This window comes from Mauremys reevesii, linkage group 2, assembly GCF_016161935.1.
Source record: "Mauremys reevesii isolate NIE-2019 linkage group 2, ASM1616193v1, whole genome shotgun sequence".
NCBI lineage: Eukaryota > Metazoa > Chordata > Testudines > Geoemydidae > Mauremys > Mauremys reevesii.
In genome coordinates this window covers 130,264,731-130,286,806 of record NC_052624.1, presented here as the reverse complement: position 1 = coordinate 130,286,806, position 22,076 = coordinate 130,264,731, and the positions used below count along the sequence as shown (strand labels likewise).

Sequence of the window (22,076 nt, the reverse complement as noted above, 5' to 3'; positions counted from 1 at the left end):
TTTTCCCTGATCAGCTGAACTGCAGTTAGCTCCTTGCCTGCTCCTGTGCCCTGCTCCTTTAACCTTTGAGTGGGCTAGAGTTCACTTCATTTCCCTGCTGCAAAACGCTTCAGAGTTAGGGACAACCGCCTGCTTTCTGCTCCTGGGCTCAGCTTCCTGACTCACACAGGGCACCTGGCCTTCGCCAAAGCAGCTGCCCTGCCTGCTTGCCCTCATATAGTCTGACCCCAGCAACAGGGAACCTATTGGAGCAGACCCAAAACTACCACAGACAATTCCAGAAGTTTTTGGATGTGGAGTGCTTAATCTGCCTACCAACGGTGACCCAGACACAACTCACTCCTACCTCCCGCCATTGGGTCTCCTAAAGAGATATCTCCCTATTAGGCACATGGGTTACACTACCTTCTCTAAAGGAGGTAGAAGTGCAGCGCATGTGTTAATGTGAAGCTGCCATTATTAATTCCCATTAGAGTTGCCATGAATGTAGCAGATAATGAAGTCTCCCCAACACTTTCAGAGCCCCGTTTAATGTGGCATTCATATCAAAAGGGTATCCACAGGCCTTCAATGCAAGAATGATGCCATTTCGTCCCTCTTCTTACTTCCATTCTTAATTTGGCCAGATTTGACTAAAAACAGGGGGATGCTATGGCTCCATGTTTTTTAGTTTTCCGTGAGACATGAGTGGATCTTAACATAGGCTGAAGGTGAAGGTCAGTAGGACCCACAGTGGTTGATTCCCTTTGCATTTTATTTCTTATATCTGTTTACATAATCTACCAAATCTTATTGTTTTTCCATTTTCAAAGTAGATACATTATTGCTATCTCCTCTTAATTAGTGACAACTACCTCAGAATTCATTAGTAATTTATAATAACAAGTGTGTGTGTGTGTGTGTGTTTGAAGAAGGAAATAATTTTTGTAAAGAAATATTTCAGATTCAGTTCTAATAAAATTGAATATAAAATAATGTTAAATTTGATTTACAATGCCATAGGAGAAGTAAGGGTTGGAAAAGATTTATTAGGCTGTTTCCATCAGTATATTTTCTATTTGGTTGATTGTTTTTTTTATCTAGGCTAACTTTGCACTTTGCTGATGTCTTTTTTAATTTACTGAGGTAAAGTCCTTACACAGGATTTCCCCTATTGCTGGTATTTTCCCCTCAAGTATTCTTAATCACAGTAAATATCTCCCTTACATTATCTTTCATAACATTGGGGGAAATCCATTCTTTGATCTTCATTCAGCTTTGATTATTTCTTTTTTTGTGTGTATGTTGTTTGATCCTAAGCTACTTGTGTTATTTCTGTTCCCAGTGCACCAGAAACAAATTTCTACAACTTTCCTATCAGGCATGATGCAAGAATGATGATGCAACGTAATAAATACACCTGTCAGACGTGGTGCAAGAAAGCAGCCAGCCATCACTGTGGCTCCCACAGTGCGTAGGGTCTGGCTGGTTGGCTCCCACCAGATCCTAGCAGGAAGCGACGATTTTCAAACTATGGAGCGCACCCCACAGCTTGAAAACCTCTATGTTAAATGGAAGGCAGAAATGAGGGTGGGGCATGTGACTCCAGGTGTCCCCCCATGCTGCCCTATTTTTTTGCCCCCACAGCTTTGTTCCCTGCGGGCTGCCCCGCTTGCCCTTCCCTGGCTACGGCCCTGATATTGATATCTAAAGATAATGAGAAGTGTTTTCTCTTCCTGTGGTATATACTTGGTGTTGTTCCACTCTTTGTTAAACATATGGTTGCCTACAGCAGGCATCTCTACAACACTGCCCGTAGGGAATGTTTCTGGGACTGGAATAACTATGGGTGTCAGTGCTTGTCTATGCCAACTGCTTTATCAGATGTGAATGTTCTGCTCTAATAATGTAACTGAGAAATAGGAATTCAAACTCCATAGAAATTTACTTTGACCCATGGATTTATAGTATATGCAGCTATCGCACCTGCTTCTCAAATTTGGTGTAAAACTGGAATTTGAGATGTGTCCCTATTACACCAACTAGAGAGAGATTTTTTTTTTAAATTACTATATGATCTAGTATCTTTGCAATCAGTGCTCACATATTTGTAGCAGTTGGGTGGTTGTGTTATTTTTTCCCAAATAGGTATCACTGCATAAACTGTGAATAATGAATAACTGATAACCCATGGAATAGTAGACAGCAAAAAATACAGATTATGTCTGCTGAACTGAGCTTTTAGTCTTTTGTTCATCTTATATATATATTTTTTAAAACATTTTACCCTCCCCCCAAAATACTGATCCATACTTAATATATCTGTTTAAAATAGTGGTCACTGTGCTGCTAGGACCAAATCAGTAGGGAACAGGGTATCCCAAAACTAGAATTTGTCTATTCACAGAAAAACCTAATTCTCACACATAATATCAACTTACGTTTAAATGTGAAATGTAATTAGAGAGATTTAAACTTTCTCTCAAATCTGATCAATGTATGAAGAATATAAAGTCACATCTTGAGAGCGTAAGTATCAGGGGGTAGCCATGTTAGTCTGTATCCACAAAAACAACAAGGAGTCTGGTGGCACCTTAAAGACTAACTAATCTGTTAGTCTTTAAGGTGCCACCGGACTCCTTGTTGTTCATCTTGAGAGCTTTATGCAGGCCACAGAACGTCACCCACCCACTCCTGAAATAGACCCCTAATCTCTGGCTGAGGTACTGAAGTCCTCTAATCATGGTTTAAAAACTTCAAGTTACAGAAAATCACAATTTACACTAGTTTAAACCTGCAAGTTACCTGGGCCCCATGCTGCAGAGGAAGGTGAAACCTCTGCAGGGTCTCAGCCAGTCTGACATGGGCAAAAATTCCTTCCCGACTCCAAATATGATGATCAGTAGACCCTGAGCATGTGGGCATCTACTGTGCTGTCTCACAAACCCAAACTTCTTCCAACAGCTTTTCAGGTGCCTGAAATCCCAGTTGTCCCTTGAAGAACTGCCAAACCATTCAGCTTTCCCCTGATAATTCTATAATACACTTACGCATTTTCAGTACAAATACTGCAACACACTGAACATTACAAATTTAGAGGCAGCAAAAAATAAATTGAATTTAATAAAAAATTAAATCAGCGGGTGTATTGTAGTCATTGTGCTATTCATGTTCATATTTAATTCAATAAAAAACTTCAGTTTTGAACTCTTTCTCAAGCTGCCACAGAAACTCCACTTTGCTGCATTGGAGAACTGCAGAATTTAAGTCAAACTTGCTATGGAGTTGTCACGCTGTCTAGAGTGGCTCAAAACTCTGAGTGCCAATCTCAGGGCAGACATCTCACACTGGTGGTATATTCTATAATTAGATTTCACCAAGCTTGTGTTCTCACCCAGACAAATGGAACTTTTGTGATAAAAGGTATATAAAACAAAAATCATACCACATCAGGTTACTCCTAATCTCAAACGATCAGTCACTGACCCTAAATCAGTTGATACTCTGGATCTTATATCAGAAACAACACTGGTAGCCAATTCTCTAGTAAATGATCTAAAGATTTATTAGCTAAGAAAAATAAATGAGTTATTGGGAAGTCAAAGGACGTAAAATACATTAACAGGTGAATCAAAATTTGTAAATCCAAATGATAGCAGAGATGTAGTAATCTGCCAATCTACAAAAGTATTTCAGGGTTACCCAGAATAACTCTGTGGATCTCTGCTTTCTTGTTTAGTTATTCCACCCTGTTAGAATCCAAACAGTTCAGTAATTTAGTATCGTTCCATGAATCCATATTTATAGCTTTTCCACACAAAAAGCAATCTGACAAGTCTCTTTACTCCTCCATGAACCCTTGCTTTGAAATTAGCATTTCCTGTTACAGCCATTAAGTCCTTCATTAGCATTTCCTAGGTTCCATCCACATTTGATGAGTTTAGTCACAAGAGTATACACAGTGTAAAAGGAAAAGTAAGAGCAAACAACAATCTTTCTTTAGTTTCCATGAAGTTTTAACACCTGGCTAGGATCTTACATTAACACACCTTGGATCGGGGGTTATTTAATTACAGGGTATACATAATGTAGAAGTAATGTAATAGCAGACGACAGGAGGTAAGTATCAGGCGGTAGCCGTGTTAGTCTGTATCCACAAAAACAACAAGGAGTCTGGTGGCACTTTAAAGACTAACAGATTTATTTGGGCATAAGCTTTCGTGAGTAAAAAACCTCTCTTCTTCAGATGCATGGAGTGAAAGTTACAGATGCAGGCATTATATAATGACACATGAAGAAAAGAGAGTACCTCACAAGTGGAGAACCAGTGTTGACAGGGCCAATTCAATCAGGGTGGATGCAGTTCACTCCCAATAAAAGATGAGGAGGTGTCAATTCCAGGAGAGGCAAAGCTGCTTTTGTAATGAGCCAGCCACTTCCAGTCCCTATTCAAGCCCAAATTAATGGTGTTAAATTTGCAAATGAATTTTAGTTCTCCTGTTTCTCTTTGAAGTCTGTTTCTGAAGTTTTTTTGTTCAAGAATAGTTACTTTTAAATCTGTTATAGAATGTCCAGGGAGGTTGAAGTGTTCACCTACTTGCTTTTGTATATTACCATTCCTGATGTCCGATTTGTGTCCATTTATTCTTTTACATAGGGACTGTCCAATTTGGCCAATGTACATGGCAGAGGGGCATTGCTGACACATGATGGCATATATAACATTAGTAGATGTGCAGGTGAATGAGCCCTTGATGGTGTGGCTGATGTGGTTGGCTCCTCTGATGGTGTCACTAGAGTAGATACGGGAACAGAGTAGGCAACGAGGTTTGCTACAGGGATTGGTTCCTGGGTTGGTGTTTCTGTGGTGTAGTGTGTAGTTGCTGGTAAGTATTTGCTTCAGGTTCGGGGGTTGTCTGTAAGCGAGGACTGGCCTGCCTCCCAAGGTCTGTGAGAGTGAGGGATGGTTTTCCAGGATAGGTTGTAGATCATTGATAATGCCTTGGAGAGGCTTTAGCTGGGGACTGTACATGATGGCCAGTGGTGTTCTCTTATTTTCCTTGTTGGGCCTGTCCTGTAGTAGGTGATTTCTGGGTACCCATCTCACTCTGTCAATCTGTTTCCTCACTTCCCCAGGTGGGTATTGTAGTTTAAAAAATGCTTGATAAAGATCTTGTAGGTGTGTGTCTCTGTCTGAGGGCTTGGCTGTAGACAATGGATCATGTGATGTGTCCTGGATGGAAGCTGGAGGCATGTAGGTAAGTATAGCGGTCAGTAGGTTTCCGGTATCGGGTTGTGTTTATGTAACCATCACTTATTTGCACTGTAGTGTCCAGGAAGTGGATCTCTTGTGTGGACTGGTCCTGGCTGAGGTTGATGGTGGGGTGGAAATTGTTGAAATCCAGGTGGAATTTTTCAAGGGCCTCCTTTCCGTGGGTCCATATGATGATGATATCATCAATGTAGCGCAAGTAGAGGAGGGGCGCAAGAGCTGAGGAAGCGTTGTTCTAAGTCAGCCATAAAAATGTTGGCATACTGTGGGGCCCTGTGGGTACCCATAGCAGGAGACAGACAAAAACAACACAATCAACAGCTCCTTTGAGCTCTATTAGCATACAAGTGAATTAGTTTGAACCCACACTAACACTTAATACTGCTTTGATATTCACATACAAATGAATTCCTAAGGCTCTGGCATTCCCTGGCACTTGGCCTGTCAGTGTCACAGGATCACACAAGGTCTTTGATAGTTCCTCACAGTCTAAATCCACCCTGGAACAGCCACCATATGATTTGTTGTTGTGTCCTTATGTTTTCTCTGTAATAAACAGTTCATGTAAAATTTATCACTTACATCAAACACGGCTTATTTAGTCTGAACTGATAAAGCACCGAATTCTGAATATATTTCTTTTGTGTCATATATTTATCATCCTGGATCTTTGTAAGGATGCGACGTAGAATGATACTTCTCAGGCTGACTGACAGAAAATGCTGTGTGAGATGGAATAGTAGAGAGATGAAAGAAAAGACAAATAGGTGATGCTAGAATTTCAACAAAGACTACTTGTTCTTGCAGGATCAATCTTGTTTTGTAGTATGCATTGTTATTGCTTCAGTTCATTTTGGGGAACTTGTACTGTTAGTGTGAGCTGTCTGATTTTGCTAAAGACAGGCTGCAGGTATACTGAAAGTTTTACTCAAACTGAGTGAATTCACCCAACATTGTATGGTAGGTCTCAGTTCAGCAGAGTCACTATGATTTAGGAAGAAGGAAATGAATGATATGGGTCTCCGAATCCTTTATACAAGGTAGAACTGGGCACTGCTCCTTGTAGGCCAGGGCAGATGGACTGTTTGGCAGCAAACCAAGTGAGGAACAGTGGTTCCATGATAATGTATGACCTGTAATCCTAAGTCTCAGTGGCTGGAGTGGCTACAACAAAGGTCCTATGCAACTTCTCTACACCCTGTGTCCTGATCGGGGGCAGATATGGTTCTCCTCAACCTTTGCACCATTCCCTCACACAAAGCCCATTTTACTCAGGCTCTGTGCCAAGATTGTGTGAATTTCAGCTTGAGAGCCATGTTCTGCTGTTAGATTTCACATGCACAAATACTGCTGAAGTCAGTGGAAAATGTGGATGTTTATATGAGGGCAAAATTCAGTCCTAAGAATTAAAGGCATGTTAGATTTCTTCTTTTCATTCAGAGATGCTGCATGTACATCTGACTCCTGAGACACAAAATCAGGGCAGCTTTCATTGGCTCTATTCCCTTGAGTGCAGAGACATAGTTGTACCTGATTTGACATATTCATTTAGAGGCCAGTCCTGCAAGATGCTGAACACATGCTGAGATGAGCTGAAATCCTCAAATCCCATCACCATTTGGCTCTAAGGATGCTCAGCACCTCACAGGATCAAGATGGTCCATTTGAGAAACATTTGCAGTCAGTTTCAATTAGGCATATATTTGCAAAGATGCAGAAGATATCAGCTATGTGGTTTTGGTGCATTAGTTTTGCTTTAGTTTACATTATACCTGGATACAGTGAACAAAAGACACAATACATGGTTGTTTTCTGTATTAGATATCAGTTTTGTCACATAATGATTATAATAATTAAATGAACCTTTCCTACAGTCAGTAACATTTAAGGCTAATGTTTCCAATTTTAATTAAGTGCGCGTGTGTGCACATGTGTGTATAATTATTTTTCTTTTTTCATTTCATCTTTATCAGAGTTTCCTGTAATGCATTGGATTTAGATTACATTAAAACTTACAAGGGCCTTTGATGAGAGAATAAATTATTCAGATTAAACCTACCTTTCTATAATGTGTTAGAATGGTAGCGGTAAAAAGCGGGGAAAATTCTATGTTCATGTGCTTTCTGGCATTGATAATAACAAAAAAAAATCAGGGTTTTATCTATACATTTCTAACTGTACTGGTGGGTGAATCATTGCCAAATTGAAGATATTTATTCACTGTTGTAAGGTTCTTTGCTGAGGATTCTCTTGTTTCTTTGTGTACAGAGAGTTTGGATGGAGAGATCCAGAACTTCCTGAAGTTATACAGATGCTGCAGCATCAGTTCCCTTCAGTACAGTCCAATGCTGCAGCCTACTTGCAGCATCTCTGTTTTGGAGACAATAAAATAAAAGCAGAGGTAAGACACTTTGAGATTTTCTTTTAAAATGGCTTTCTCTGCTAATTGCCACCAGAAATTTTGTATAATTATTTTAAAAGGAGCTTCAAGGGAAATCATGTATATATGCATATAACCTATGTATTCAAGCTTTTAAATCAACATTAACATCACAGAAGGTGAGTTGCATAAAATGTTATTGAATCAGCCCCTTGGATGACTCATTTGTTTAGATTTGATTATTTTAAATTGAATGTGAGGTATTCAAATGTTCTGGCAGCCTAGGTGTCCAATAAGCAACTAATGACATGATCTCGCTTCCACTGAAGTCACAGGAATTTTGCTTTTGATTTAAATTGAAGCAAGATTGGGGCCTAAATAAAAGAAAAAATTGAAATACATAAATAAATGTGTGCTACATAAACGTGTGCTCCATTCCAAATCGAAACAAGAACACAAAACATGGGGCAGTAAAAAGGGTTCTGGGCCCAAACTCTGTTTTAATTTATACTAGTATAAATCAGGAGTAATTCTATTGAGTTGAATCAGAGATTTGCCTGAACAAGAAATTCAAGGTTTGGCCCAAGATTTTTAGCCTGCAAAAACCAAACGTATTATTTCACCCATTTTTTTGGAAATAATTCTAACAAAAATAAAAACTGAAAAGCAGATGGGTCAGTACAATTTCTGTCTAAAGCCTCACAAAAATCATAGGCCCAGATCCTCAGCCCTCGCTGGCGCATACTTGGCATTTGTGGGGGAGAGAGACCTTTGTGCTCCCTTGATCTCCGTGGCTGCTGGTAGCCAGCTCAGCTCCTGCCACAAATTTAAAACAGCCACAGAGGTGCTCTAAAATTATCCCAGTGCAGCACTGCTGCAACACTCCTCCCTCCACCATCCTCACCAGAGGAGCCCCCTATACGAGCTGTACTCCACCCTGGGATTCCTCCATAAATGTGGAATTCCCAGGTGGGAAAGATTTTGCCAGAGCAGCCTAAAAGGATTGTATTGGTCCAAGGAACTCTCCTATGATTTTTTGAGGAGAGTTAAAATATTTTTCTCTGTCTGAAAAGAGGTCCATCACTGCTATAAGCCTAGATATACTCCCCCTCCCACACCTCTCTTACCCTTTTCTCTCATTCCATCTCCGCTGCTCAGTCTTTCATTAAAAGGATTGATTCATCTCTTCAGGTTTCCCAGAAAGACAGTTACATGATTATGGCAATTTATTCATTGTACAACCACTGCTTCCTCCTGTTAGCCATGGATGGGGAGCCCTTGGGCAGCTGCCCAACTGAAGGGAAGAAAGTTGTTTGTTTTGTTGCCAGCTGTGTATGGAAAATCCCTTAAGAGATAGGCTGTTGTAGGTCTGACCTATCCGATTAGGACATCAGCCTTTAACTATAGTTTAAGCCTTCAGAGTAATGAGCTTGTTGTTCTTTGTATATGTGTGTGTGTGCTGATATAGGTGTATAAGGTACCACAGTGCTCAGCACCACTCTTATATTTTGCTGCAAAAAAAGATAACAAATAAAATCAGAGATTTTGCTGGTGATGGTGGTGTGTTTTTTCCTTTATTGGTTCGTCCCCAGGCCCTTGATAGATTTCTACCTCTGCAACAAGCAAGATGCATTTGAGGGCAAGACAAAATCATTTTGTAAAACAGTGCTCATGAGAATATGCTTTCAAACTGCTGCTGGTGGTGCTATAGATCTTGCTAACAAACAGTGGACTCTGTCTCCTTTTCTTTAGCTTTATGAAGAGTTTTTAACCTAAAGTATGCACAGTCAGCAAGCTCCTTATTAATGATAATATGTAAAAGTACCGGAAAATTCTTATTTATAGCACTCTGATTTCCTCGGATGAAAGATGCTTTATGGGCATGTCTACAGTGCAGCAGCTGGGAGAGAGCCTCTCAGCCAGGCTAGACAGACTCATACCAACAGGGCTCAAACTAGCACGCTAAAAATAACAGTGTAGACTCATACACTTAGGCTGCAGCTCAGACTGTCAACCCTACCTAAATCCCTAGGCTTGAGAACCTGAACTCCAACCCAAGCCTCAGTGTTCACACTGCTGTTTTTAGTGCATTGGTGCCCATATTTAGTGCAAATATAGTGCCCATCTTTAAAAAAGGGAAGAAGGAGAACCCTGGGAACTACAGCCTCTTTTCAGTCCCTGGAAAAATCATGGAGCAGGTCCTCATGGAAACCATTCTGAAGCACTTGGAGGAGAGGGAGGTGATCAGGAACGGTCAATATGGATTCACCAAGGGCAAGTCATGCTTGACCAACCCGATTGCCTTCTATGGTGAGATAACTGGATATGGGGAAAGCAGTGGACATGATATATCTGGACTTTAGCAAAGCTTTTGATACAGACTCCCACAGTATTCTTGCCAGCAAGTTAAAAAAAGTATGGATTTGATGAATGGACTATAAGGTGGATAGAAAGCTGGCTAGGTTGTCGGGCTCAAATGGTGGTGATCAATGGCTCAATTTCTATTTGGCAGCTGGTATCAAGAGAAGTTCCCCAGGGGTCGGACCTGGGGCTGGTTTTGTTCAACATCTTTATTAATGATCTGGATGATGGGATATGCTGGAGAGTAGGGATAGGGTGCAGAGTGACCTAGACAAATTGGAGGATTGGGTCAAAAGAACTCTGATGAGGTTCAACAAGGACAAGTGCAGAATCCTGCACTTAGGATGGAAGAATCCCATGCACCGTTACAGGCTGGAGACCGACTGGCTAAGCAGCAGTTCTGCAGAAAAGGACCTGGAAATTACAGTGGATGAGTCAGCAGTGTGCTCTTGTTGCCAAAAAGGCTAACAGCATATTGGGCTCCATTGTAGGAGCATTGCCAGCAGTTCGAGGGAAGTGATTATTCCCCTCTATTCAGCATTGGTGAGGCTGCATATGGAGTATTGCATCCAGTTTTGAGCCCCCCACTACAGAAAGGCTGTGGACAAATTGAAGAGAGTCCAGTGGAGGGCAATGAAATGATCAGAGGGCTAGGGCACATGACTTATGAGGAGAGGCTGAGGGAACTGGGCTTGTTTAATCTGCAGATGAGGAGAGTAAGGGGGAATTTGATAGCAGCCTTCAACTATCTGAAGGGGGGGTTCCAAAGGGGATGGAGCTCAGCTGTTTTCAGTGGTGGCAGATGACAGAACAAGGAGCAATGGTCTCAAGTTGCAGTAGGGGATGTCTAGGTTGGATATTAGGAAACACTATTTCACTAGGAGGGTGGTGAAACACTGGAATGGGTTACCTAGGGAGGTGGTGGCATCTCCATCCTTAGAGGATTTTAAGGTCAGGCTTGACAAAGCCCTGGCTGGGATGATTTAGTTGGCATTGGTCCTGCTTTGAGCAGGGGGTTGGACTAGATGACCTCCCGAGGTCTCTTTCAACCCTAATCTTCTATGATTCTAAGCCTGTCTTTCTGGGTTGAGAGGCTTGTTCCCAGCTGCAATGTGGACATATCCTATAAGGTCCTGATTCAGCAAAGTACCTAAGCACAAACTATGCGTGTGTTTTAGGCTCAAGACTTTGCCTGAATGGGGATGGGATTATTCTGGTGCTTAGAATTAAGTATGTGCTTAAGTACTTTGCTGAATCAGTGTCTTATAGATCACCTTTCCCTGGAGGAACTCAAAGTGCTATAAATAAGACTATATATTACTGCAGATCTCAGGCTGATTTATTCGGGATTAATCATGTGCTTACAGTTAGGGTATGTCTACACTTACAACGCTAAGTGGCACAGTTGCACCATTGCAGCCATCAACATAGGTAATCCTCCTCCCCAAGAGGCGGTAGCTAGGTCAACTGAAGAATTCTTGCAACAACCTAGCACAGTCTACACAGGGACTTAGGTCTGCTTAACTTTGCCACTCTGGGGTGTGGATTTTTCACAGCCCTGTGTGATGTAGTTATGCCAACCTAATTTTCTAGTGTAGACCAGGCTTTAGGTGTGCATATAAGTAGCGTGCTAAATCCAGACCTAAACAAGGGTACCTGAGAACAGAGTTTGGATTCTTTCATCCTCTCCAGATATAATGCATTTGTATTCTTTCAGATGATTGTAGAACTTGTTTTCCCTGTCTAAATTTCTTGCCTGTTGAATTAACCAGGATTAACATTAGACTCGCTCACCAATAAGATTAGCTGTATGGTTCTGTACAGTTACAAGGAAATGGAAAGGTTTCAGTGGAGTGTGCAGGAGAAAGAAGGGCACAGCCAGGCACATCCAGAAAATGATTTTCACTCTACAACTTGCAACATCTTTGAAATTAATGGTTTAAGACTTTGGATCCCCAAATATAATGCAAGAAATCCAAATTCAACACAAATCCAAATCCATTGAAAAGTAGAAAATTACTACTCTACTTTATTAAATAAATAGGTTTAAAGAGGGGCAAACGGCTTGTGTTGCAGTAGCAAGAAGATAGCCCAGGTGGTGTTTGGGGATTTTGAGAAGGGAGTGGGTAAAGTAAAATCTGAATGAAGGAGGTGATATTTATGACTCCTGGTAGACTGCATGGAGAAGGTGAGTTCATAAAGGCTTACTGATTAATTTCTACTGTTTGTTATTATTTTTAATGTGTATGTCCCCAGAGTATTGTATGGGCATATCTAAAACAAAAAAATGAATCCAAAGAATGAGTGGATGTAATTCTATGGCCTGTGCTATGCAGGAGGCCAGACTTAGGTGATCATAATGGCCCCTTTGACCTTAAAATCTATATATGAAATAATGTTTCAGCTCTTGGTGTCATCTTCAGAGCCAGAGTGAAACAAAACTGGAAAGTGCACAGAATCTCTCCTGCAGAGTTTGTTAAGCTTTGGGTGCTACACAACATGCCACCACATTGCTGTTACAAGAGAGATGCTTTAGAGGTACTCATTCACACACTTGTTATGACCATTTTTATTTAGATAGCATCTGGATTGGAGTATAATTTATACCATATTTCCATCTAAAAGAGGCAGTTTTATTAATAATCATTCATCTTTGCCCAACCACCCCTTCATAATGCCTGCTTTGTCCTTTAGATGGTTATAAGATCTTTGGTCCCCGGCCATGTGTGAGTTCAATGAGACTACCCACATGCATCAAGTTAATCCCAGCTGCTTGCGGGATCAGAGCCCTTTATGTTTTATTCTAGAAAGACAGCGTCTACTTAAAAAATTGTCAGTTAAAAAAATAATAATTGCAGGTACTACACTTGTTCTTAAGACTCCTGCCAATATTTGTGGTTTTACAATTATGCTTTCCTCTTTTACACAAAGAAAGTTCTCTCCCCAGTCGCTGTGTGTAAGACCACAAAAAAACAGGAGAAATGTATTAACTGTGCAGAGGAAAACATTGAACCAGCTATATTAGAAAAGTCAAATGAATACAGTAAACAAAACTGGGGAAAAAATAAAATATTATTCTCTAATCTTTTTCAGTTACAGTAACCTTGGGTGTTACTTGTAACCATAGTAAATAAAAACAGCTTTCATACAGAAGTGTAATTTTAAGATGATAGCGTCCTTTTAAATAAAGCTGTATTTTTTCATAAATCCAAAGTCCTTATCATTCTTTTTGTCAAGAACAAGAAAAAGGTTTAAGCTTTGAATACCTGCCTCTCTAACTTGGTAACTATTCTCTTATCCAGAGAGATCTGCAGATGCCCTTGTCCTGTCTGCTAAAAGGACGTTCTGCAAAGAGGATTACTGTTTCATGGGAAGAAGCCTCAGGGGGTTTCATAGGTGTCAAAAGCCATTTGCGCATTCACAGAGCACTCATTGTGTCTATTGCTTTTGTATTTTTAGGGGAGGGTTTTCATTTTTTCCCTTCCAACTTTCATAATGGTATATAAATATTGGAATGAGATAAATAATTGTGAATTTTATATATAAGAAAACAATTTCTCTTCTTTGCAACATTTTAAAAAATTAAAATCAAGGCTTGGGGTTTTTTTTAAAGCATGATTAGTTGAATGTTTCCATTTCTGCAGATTCAGCTTTTAAAGGTTCCCTCAAATTGCACTTTTGCATAGGTGCCTCTCTCCTCTAAAAGAACAAGGAGATGACAAACATGGCTACCCCCTGTTACTTTTCTCTCTAATAGCTGAGTCTCTAACTATGGCTGACAATGGGCCATATAAAGAGTTCATTAACTCTTTGGTCAGTGGTGCATCTTCTAGTCCTCTGCTCCTGTCAGGGGCGGCTCTAGGAATTGTGCCGCCCCAAGCACGGTGGCACGCCGCGGGGGGCACTCTGGCAGTCGCTGGTCCCGCGGCTCCGGTGGACCTCCTGCAGACGTGCCTGCGGAGGGTCCGCTGGTCCCGCAGCTCCGGTGGACCTCCTGCAGGCATGCCTGCGGATGCTCCACCGGAGCCGTGGGACCAATGGACCCTCCGCAGGCATGCCTGTGGGAGGTCCACCGGAGCCGCCTGCCGCCCTCCCGCGGCATGCCGCCCCAAGCACGTGCTTGGCACGCTGGGGTCTGGAGCCGGCCCTGGCTCCTGTCCTAACTCTTTAGATTGTCTCAGAATCATCGGAGAAGAATTGAGGAAGCCTCGTTTATGTGACTATGACTGACAGATGGATTTTCTCTCCTAGTGGGTGGTGATCAACTCCCAGTGCGAAGTCTCACCTGGATCGGTGAGGACAGAACATACAGAAAAAGTACAACTGCATCTCTCATAGAATCTGCATCCCAGAATACTTCAGAGAGTTAAATGAGTCAATTATAGATGTTCATTGATAAATAATGGCTGAGGAGAGTGCAATTAAGAGGCAAAGGCAAGGGAGAAAAGATATGTTTTCAGCTGAGATTTGAAAATGAATGGAGAGTTGATGAGGCAGAAAGACACAGGAAGGCTCTTCCAGATGGCAATTGCTGCTGAGGAGAAGGCTCTCACACCAACAATGGTGCGTTTGTATGTAGAGACAGAGAGGAGCCCGGTCCTAGACGACCAGACAGAAGAAGCAGGGGAGGTAGAAAGAGAGGAGCATTTTAGACTAGTCAGCAAAGAACTTTTTTTTAAAAGAGCACTTTCTATTAAACACAGGATTCATTCTTCTAAAGCAATTTCTCTTCCTTTAAAGACGTCTAACTCCTTTGTATGAGGTCACCATATAAAGGGATTGAATTGTGCAGTTTCACACGCCAACACCATTTTGCTCTGATGGAAAATGGCAACCAGCCATCAGCTGCAAAGGTATAACAGGTCACTGAGGGTTTTGGCTCCAATGACTCCTTTCTGTAAGCTGGGAAATTAATTTCAGCTATCAAAGCCATAGCTCTTGGTGCTTGAAGATTTCATACCAGCGTTTGTGCAAGGATGTGAAATAAAGGGGTAGTGACTATTGAACTCGCCTTCTGTCCTTAATAAACCCAGCTGGAGATAACAACCTCTTTTTTCTCTAGGAGGGCATATGTATTTGCTCTCTTATAGCACACTATCTTCGAACTAAGGCAGCAGTACTGATTTTACTTTATGACAGTGCAATACTGAATGAAGAGAGCATGAATATATGTTGGATGCATTTATTTTCCCAAATTCATGAATTTGCCTTAAATCTTTATTTCGAGGTTTTCCTGCAGCTTTCTTTTATCAGTCCTTTAAAATTACTTCAGAACATTGTCTATGTTTTTTTTTTCTCTGTCATGTAGTGTGCACGGACTATATTTCATTAACTTCTTTGTTTCTAAGGGTATATTTACAATGCACAGCAAACCCAGGCTCTTACCCAGATTTGAGCCTTAGCCCCTCCTTCCATCCTTACAGAAAAACTTCTGACCTGAGTTTGAAGCTACTTTAAGTCTGGACTAGCTTGCTCAGCTGGGAGGGTTAGAATCCAGAATCTGCTTTAACTAGGGCTGAAACCTGTCCACTTTGCAGTGTAGACACAATCTTAATCACTTGAGTGCTGACAGTCTTAGGGCTTGGCTACACTTGCAAGTTGCAGCGCTGGTGGAGGCTTTCCAGCGCTGCAATTATTCTCCGTCCACACTTGCAAGGCACATCCAGCGCTGCAACTCGCTGGCTGTGCACCCGTTCGGGTTGGGGTATAAGGAATGCAGCACTGGTGATCCAGCGCTGCTCATCAGGTGTGGACACACACCAGCGCTTTAATTGGCCTCCAGGGAATAAGGAGATATCCCAGAATTCCTGTTCAGCCACTCTGCTCATCAGTATGCACTCTACTGCTCTGGCCTCAGGTGACCTGCCCTTTAAGTGCCCCGGGAATTTTAAAAATCCCCTTCCTGTTTGCTGCAGCCAGGTGTGGAGTGCAATCAGTGAATCTTTCCAGGTGACCATGCCTCCATGCGGAAAACGAGCCCCAGCATGGAGCAATGGCGAGTTGCTGGACCTCATTAGTGTTTGGGGGAGGAAGCTGTGCAGTCCCAGCTGTGCTCCAGCCGTAGGAATTATGATATCTTTGAGCAGGTATCAAGGTCCATGCTGGATAGGGGCCATGATCGGGACGCGCTGCAATGCAGGGTTAAAGTAAAGGAGCTGCGGAGTGCCTATTACAAAGCCCGTGAGCGGAACCGCCGATCCGGCGCTGCCCCCACGACCTGCCGTTTTTACAGGGAGATGGACGTGATACTTGGGGGTGACCCCACTGCCAATCCGAGGACCACGATGGACACTTCAGAGCAGGGTGGGGGACAGGAGCAGCAGGAGGAGGAAGAAGAGGAGGAGGAGGAGGAGGAGGCAGGGGGGGTGGAAACCGCGAGTGAAGCTACTGGGATGGGGGAAGACACCCCAGAGTCCCAGGAGGCATGCAGCCAGGAGCTCTTCTCAAGCCAGGAGGAAGGAAGCCAATTGCAGCAGCCACCAGTTGCTGAAGGACAAACAGAGGAGCGAGTTACCGGTAAGCGTCTTTTATTTTCAGGGTGGAAATGTTTCGGGAGAGGAGGGGGGGTTAGGGCTGCATACATGCATGCCTAGATGTGGAATAGCTCATTGATGTGCTCTATCACGCCGCGGTAATCGGCTGCAGTAATCTCCTCAAAAGTTTCAGCCAGAGCGTGGGCAATGTGCCTGCGCAGGTTTATAGGGAGAGCCACTGTGGTCCTTGTCCCAGTCAGGCTAACGCGTCAGCGCCACTGTGCTGCAAGGGGTGGGGGGACCATTGCTGCACACAGGCAAGCTGCATAGGTGCCAGGGCGGAATCCGCATTGCTGTAGAAGACCTTCCCGCTCTTCCCTAGTGACCCGCAGCAGGGAGATATCTTCCAGGAGTAACTCCTGTGGAAAATGTTGGGAGACTGTTTAGTGCAGATCTCCCATGCAGCTGTTTGCTGTCCCCAATGCACAGAAACCCCTGCACAGCCCTGAAGCAATCTCAGTACCCCTTACTCACCATTTCCTGTCTCCTGTTGTGTTATGTGTGGTCTTATTTGGTATGGGAAAAGAATGCTAAAGTGAACACTGAAAACTCCTTCAGTGTGTGGGAATTACTGTTTGGATGAGATAATTAACAATGCTACCCTGTTAAATGTTGCCATTTTTGCCTTCAAGAAGTGACCTTGACTGCTGGACTGCCCAGATCTACCACAGCACAGAGACTACAGAATCTGAGGAAAAAGCCTCGAAAAACCAGGGAAGACATGCTGAAAACAGTTATTGATCACTCTGCTCGAGAGAGTAAACAGCTGCAGGAGTGGAGAGAAAGGGAAAGCAGGATCCGCCAGAGGGACAGCAGGATCCGCCAGAGACATTGGCGGAGAAACGCTGTGGCAAAGAGGAAAAGCACAGACCAGCTGCTAGGCATCCTGGCGCGCCAAGTGGACTCTCTCCAGGCACTCGTAGCTATGCAGGCAGAGCAGTCCCGTGCTGCCCCACAGCGCCCCCTGTCCCAAATTTTATTCTCTTCTGCCCCAATGTTAGCTCCAAACCCCCTTCCCCAGCATCCAGGTTCTTACCACCACCAGCTGCCTCCAACACCTGTACGTTCACCAACCAGCCCTGAGAACTACGACCCTTACCCTCTGCACTCAACCCCCATCACCATGCAGTATATGCACCCTGAAGTGCAGCAGCCATTGCACAGCACTGCAGACAGGACATATGCAAACTTGTGACTGTACAGTTCACCCACCCACCCCCCTGCCCTAGGTTCCTGAAATGTTGTGTGTCTGTCAATGAAGTATTTTTCTATTCAATAAAATAAATCTTGGCTTTGAAAACAGTCTTTATTATTGCATAGTGAAAGATACCTTATCCCAGTAAAGAAACAGTCACTGGAAATCATGTTAGGGATAATAGAATCCTAACAGTGTAACCACTGCACTTCACTCCCATGCAAGGCAGCAAACATTACTGTTGGCTTTCAGCCTCAAATTCTTCCCTCAAGGCATCCCTAATCATTGTAGCCCTGTGCTGGGCTTCTCTAATAGCCCTGCTCTCTGGCTGTGCAAATTCAGCCTCCAGGACTTGAACCTCAGTGGTCCATGCCTGACTGAATGTTTCACCCTTCCCTTCACAAATATTATGGAGGGTACAGCATGCGGATATAACCACGGGGATGCTGCTTTCCCCCAAGTCTAGCTTCCCATACAAGGACCACCAGCGGGCTTTTAAACGCCCAAAAGCACACTCCACAGTCATTCGTCACCGGCTCAGCCTGTAGTTGAACCGGTCCTTGCTCCTGTCAAGCTTCCCTGTATAGGGTTTCATGAGCCAAGGCAGTAACGGGTAAGCGGGGTCTCCAAGGATCACAATGGGCATTTCGACGTCCCCTACTGTGATCTTCCTGTCTGGGAAATAAGTCCCTGCCTGCATCTTCCTGAACAGGCCACTGTTCCGAAAGATGCGTGCATCATGCACCTTTCCAGGCCAGCCTGTGTAAATGTCAATGAAACGCCCACGGTGATCCACAAGCGCCTGGAGAACCATAGAGAAATACCCCTTCCGATTAACGTACTCTGATGCTAGGTGGGGGGGTGCCAGAATAGGAATATGCGTCCCATCTATCGCCCCTCCACAATTAGGGAAACCCATTTGTGCAAAGCCATCCACAATGTCCTGCACGTTCCCCAGAGTCACGGTCCTTCTTAGCAGGATGCGATTAATTGCCCTGCAAACTTGCATCAACACGATTCCAACGGTCGACTTTCCCACTCCAAACTGGTTCCCGACCGACCGGTAGCTGTCTGGAGTTGCCAGCTTCCAGATTGCAATAGCCACCCGCTTTTCCACCATCAGGGCAGCTCTCAATCTTGTGTCCTTGCGCCGCAGGGTGGGGGCGAGCTCAGCACACAGTCCCATGAAAGTGGCTTTTCTCATACGAAAGTTCTGCAGCCACTGCTCGTCATCCCAGACTTCCATGACGATGTGATCCCACCACTCAGTGCTTGTTTTCCGAGCCCAAAAGCGGTGTTCAACGGTGCTGAGCATTTCCGTGAATGCCACAAGCACTGTAGTGTCACACGCGGCAGGCGACTCGATATCATCGATGTCATCGTCGGACTCCTCACTGTCACTTTGGAGCTGAAGGAATAGTTCAACTGCCAAACGTGTTGTGCTGGCGACACTCATCATCACAGTCCTCAGCAGCTCGGGCTCCATTTCCCACAGAAATCGCGATTCACAGACAGAGAGTAAAAAACAGAAAGAGACTCACAATGGCGCCAAACGTGGCCGGAAAGACTGTGAATGCTGGGATGTGAAGCGATGCACCACGGGGCGTTGGCACAGGAAGCGGAATGAGCCACACACTTCCTTCCCCTTCCCACAATACTCAGCGCCAAAATGTGACGAGGTGCTCTGTGGGATAGCTGCCCACAATGCACCTCTCAATACAGTGCTGGAAATGCTGCAAGTGTGGCCACACTGCAGTGCTGGTAGCTGTCAATGTGGCCACACTCCAGCGCTGGCCCTACACAGCTGCATGACCAGCGCTGTAACTCCCAGCGCTGCAACTTGTAAGTGTAGCAAGCCCTTAGGCAGATGAGTTCTCCCACTAATTGATACAATTGACTGGGCAAGAATCCTAGGATATCTCAGCATAAAGAGCCATGGGGTGTGCCCTCAGACACACACAGCAAGTGCAGAAACAGTGAGGACACCGTAACGCAGTCAGAACTCTATAGTGGGGACATTCACAGCTAGAGCTGGGAGATATTTTTCAAAAGCCTTTTTTTTTTTGAAAAAATATGCAGATTTGGCAACACCAAAATATTAAGGAAATTCATGTCAATTTCACCAAATTGTTCATATAGGAAAAATAATCTGAAAAAAAAAGCATTTTCATTTTTCAAATAAAACATTTCAGTTTTTCAATTAGAATCAACTTTTGTTTTGAAATTTCCTTTAATTTAATTGTAGGGCTGTTAATAATAGAACAGCATTTATTTAAATATTTTTGGTGGTTTCTACATTTTCAAATATATTGATTTCAATTACAACACAGAATACAAAGTGCAGTGCTCACTTTATATTTATTTTGATTACAAATATTTGCACTATAAAAAAACAAAAGAAATAGTATTTTTCAATTCACCTAATACAAGCACTGTAGTCCAATCTCTTTATCATGAAAGTTGAAATTACAAATGTAGAATTATGTACAAAAAAACTGCATTAAAAATAAAACAATGTAAAATTTTAGAGCCTACAAGTCCATTCAGTCCTACTTCTTGTTCAGCCAATTGCTCAGACAAACAAGTTTGGTTACAGTTTGCAGGAGATAATGCTGCCCGCTTCCTGTTTACAATGTCAACCGAAAGTAAGAACAGGCGTTTGCATGGCACTGTTGTAGCCAGCATAGCAAGATATTTGCATGCCAGATGCACTAAAGATTCATATGTCCTTTAATGCTTCTACCACTCTTCCAGAGGACATGCATCCATGCTGATGATGGGTTCTGCTCGAGGATGATCCAAAACAGAGAGGACTGATGCATGTTCGTTTTCATCATCTGAGTCAGATGCCATCAGCAGAATGCTGATTTTCTTTTTTGGTGGTTCAGGTTCTGTAATTTCCTCATCAGAGTGTTGCTCTTTTAAGATATCTGAAAGCATGCTCCGCACCTCATCCCTCTCAGATTTTGGAAGGCACTTCAGATTCTTAAACCTTGGGTTTAGTGCTGTATCTATTTTTAGAAATCTCACATTGGTACCTTCTTTGGTTTTGTCAAATCTGCTGTGAAAGTGGTTCTAAAATGAACATGTTCTGGGTCATCATCCGAGATTGCTATAATATGAAATATATGGCAGAATGCAGGTAAAACAGAACAGGAGACATACAATTCTCCCCCAAGGAGTTCAGTCACAAATTGAATTAATGCATTATTTTTTAACAAGCATCATCAGCATAGAAGCATATCCTCTGGAATGGTGGCCCAAGCATGAAGAGGCATATGAATATTTAGCATATCTGGCACATAAATATCTTGTAACAATGGCTACAAAAGTTCCATGCGAACGCCTGTTATCACTTTCAGGTGACATTCTAAATAAGAAGCAGGCAGCATTATCTCCCATAAATGTAAACAAACAAAAAAAATCTACATTTGTAAGTTACACTTTTACAATAAAGAGATTGCACTATGATGCTTGTGTGAGGTGAATTGAAAAATACTATTTCTTTTGTTTACCATTTTTAGAGCGCAAATATTTATAATAAAAATAATAATATAAAGTGAGCACTGTACACTTTGTATTCTGTGAATTCTGTGCTGTAATAGAAATCAATATATTTGAAAATGTAGAAAAACATCCAAAATATTTAATAAATTTCAATTGGTATTCTAATGTTTAACACTGTAATTAATGACAATAAATTTTTTAAATTGTGATTTTTTTTTAGTTAATCGTGTGAGTTAACTAAGATTAATTGACAGCCCTATTTAATTTTAAAACATTAAAAAACTTTAAAACCCTACTGCAAATCAAAACAAAATGTTTTGTTTCAGGTCGAACAAAATGGTTGAATTTGACCCAAAACATTTTTTTTACTTATTTGTTCATCAGATATTTCACAACATTTAGTTTTCAATTCGACCCAAAACAATTTTTCTCAGTTTTTTGGAATTGCCAGCAAACTGAAAAATCCATTCTTTACCCAGTTCTACTCATACCCATGCAACTTTAAGCTAGGTGCTCAAACACAGATGCCAGTCAACCAGGTTAACTGCAATGTACACATAGCTCAAGGGACATAAGTGTTCCCGTCAACAATCTTTATTTATGGGATCATGTTGAGTACAAATTCTCTTTTTTTCATCCCATTTTCATTTAAATGTACAGTGCACTGTTTTTGTGCCTGTGAAATATGTAAAGCTATACAAATTTGAACAGAATAAGAAAACTTACCATGTAAATAGATAAAACAAGCAAATAGTAGGGGAAATGGACAGAACATACAGAGTGAACTAGGTGATGGCTGCAAACATAATGTTAGTTTTGTGATTTTCCTGTTTAGTTATTTAAATCCTT

General features: G+C 42.4%; 1 protein-coding gene across 3 annotated transcripts in view; it reads left to right on the top strand.

The window, feature by feature from the left end:
- Positions 1 to 22,076, top strand: part of CTNND2 (catenin delta 2) — a 1,145,701-nt gene that overhangs the window by 858,133 nt on the left and 265,492 nt on the right. For all 3 annotated transcript variants that reach the window (XM_039524144.1, XM_039524145.1, XM_039524146.1), the window contains exon 10: positions 7,520 to 7,652. In XM_039524144.1, the coding sequence (XP_039380078.1) occupies positions 7,520 to 7,652 (133 nt within the window). The remainder of the gene's footprint in view (positions 1 to 7,519; positions 7,653 to 22,076) is intronic.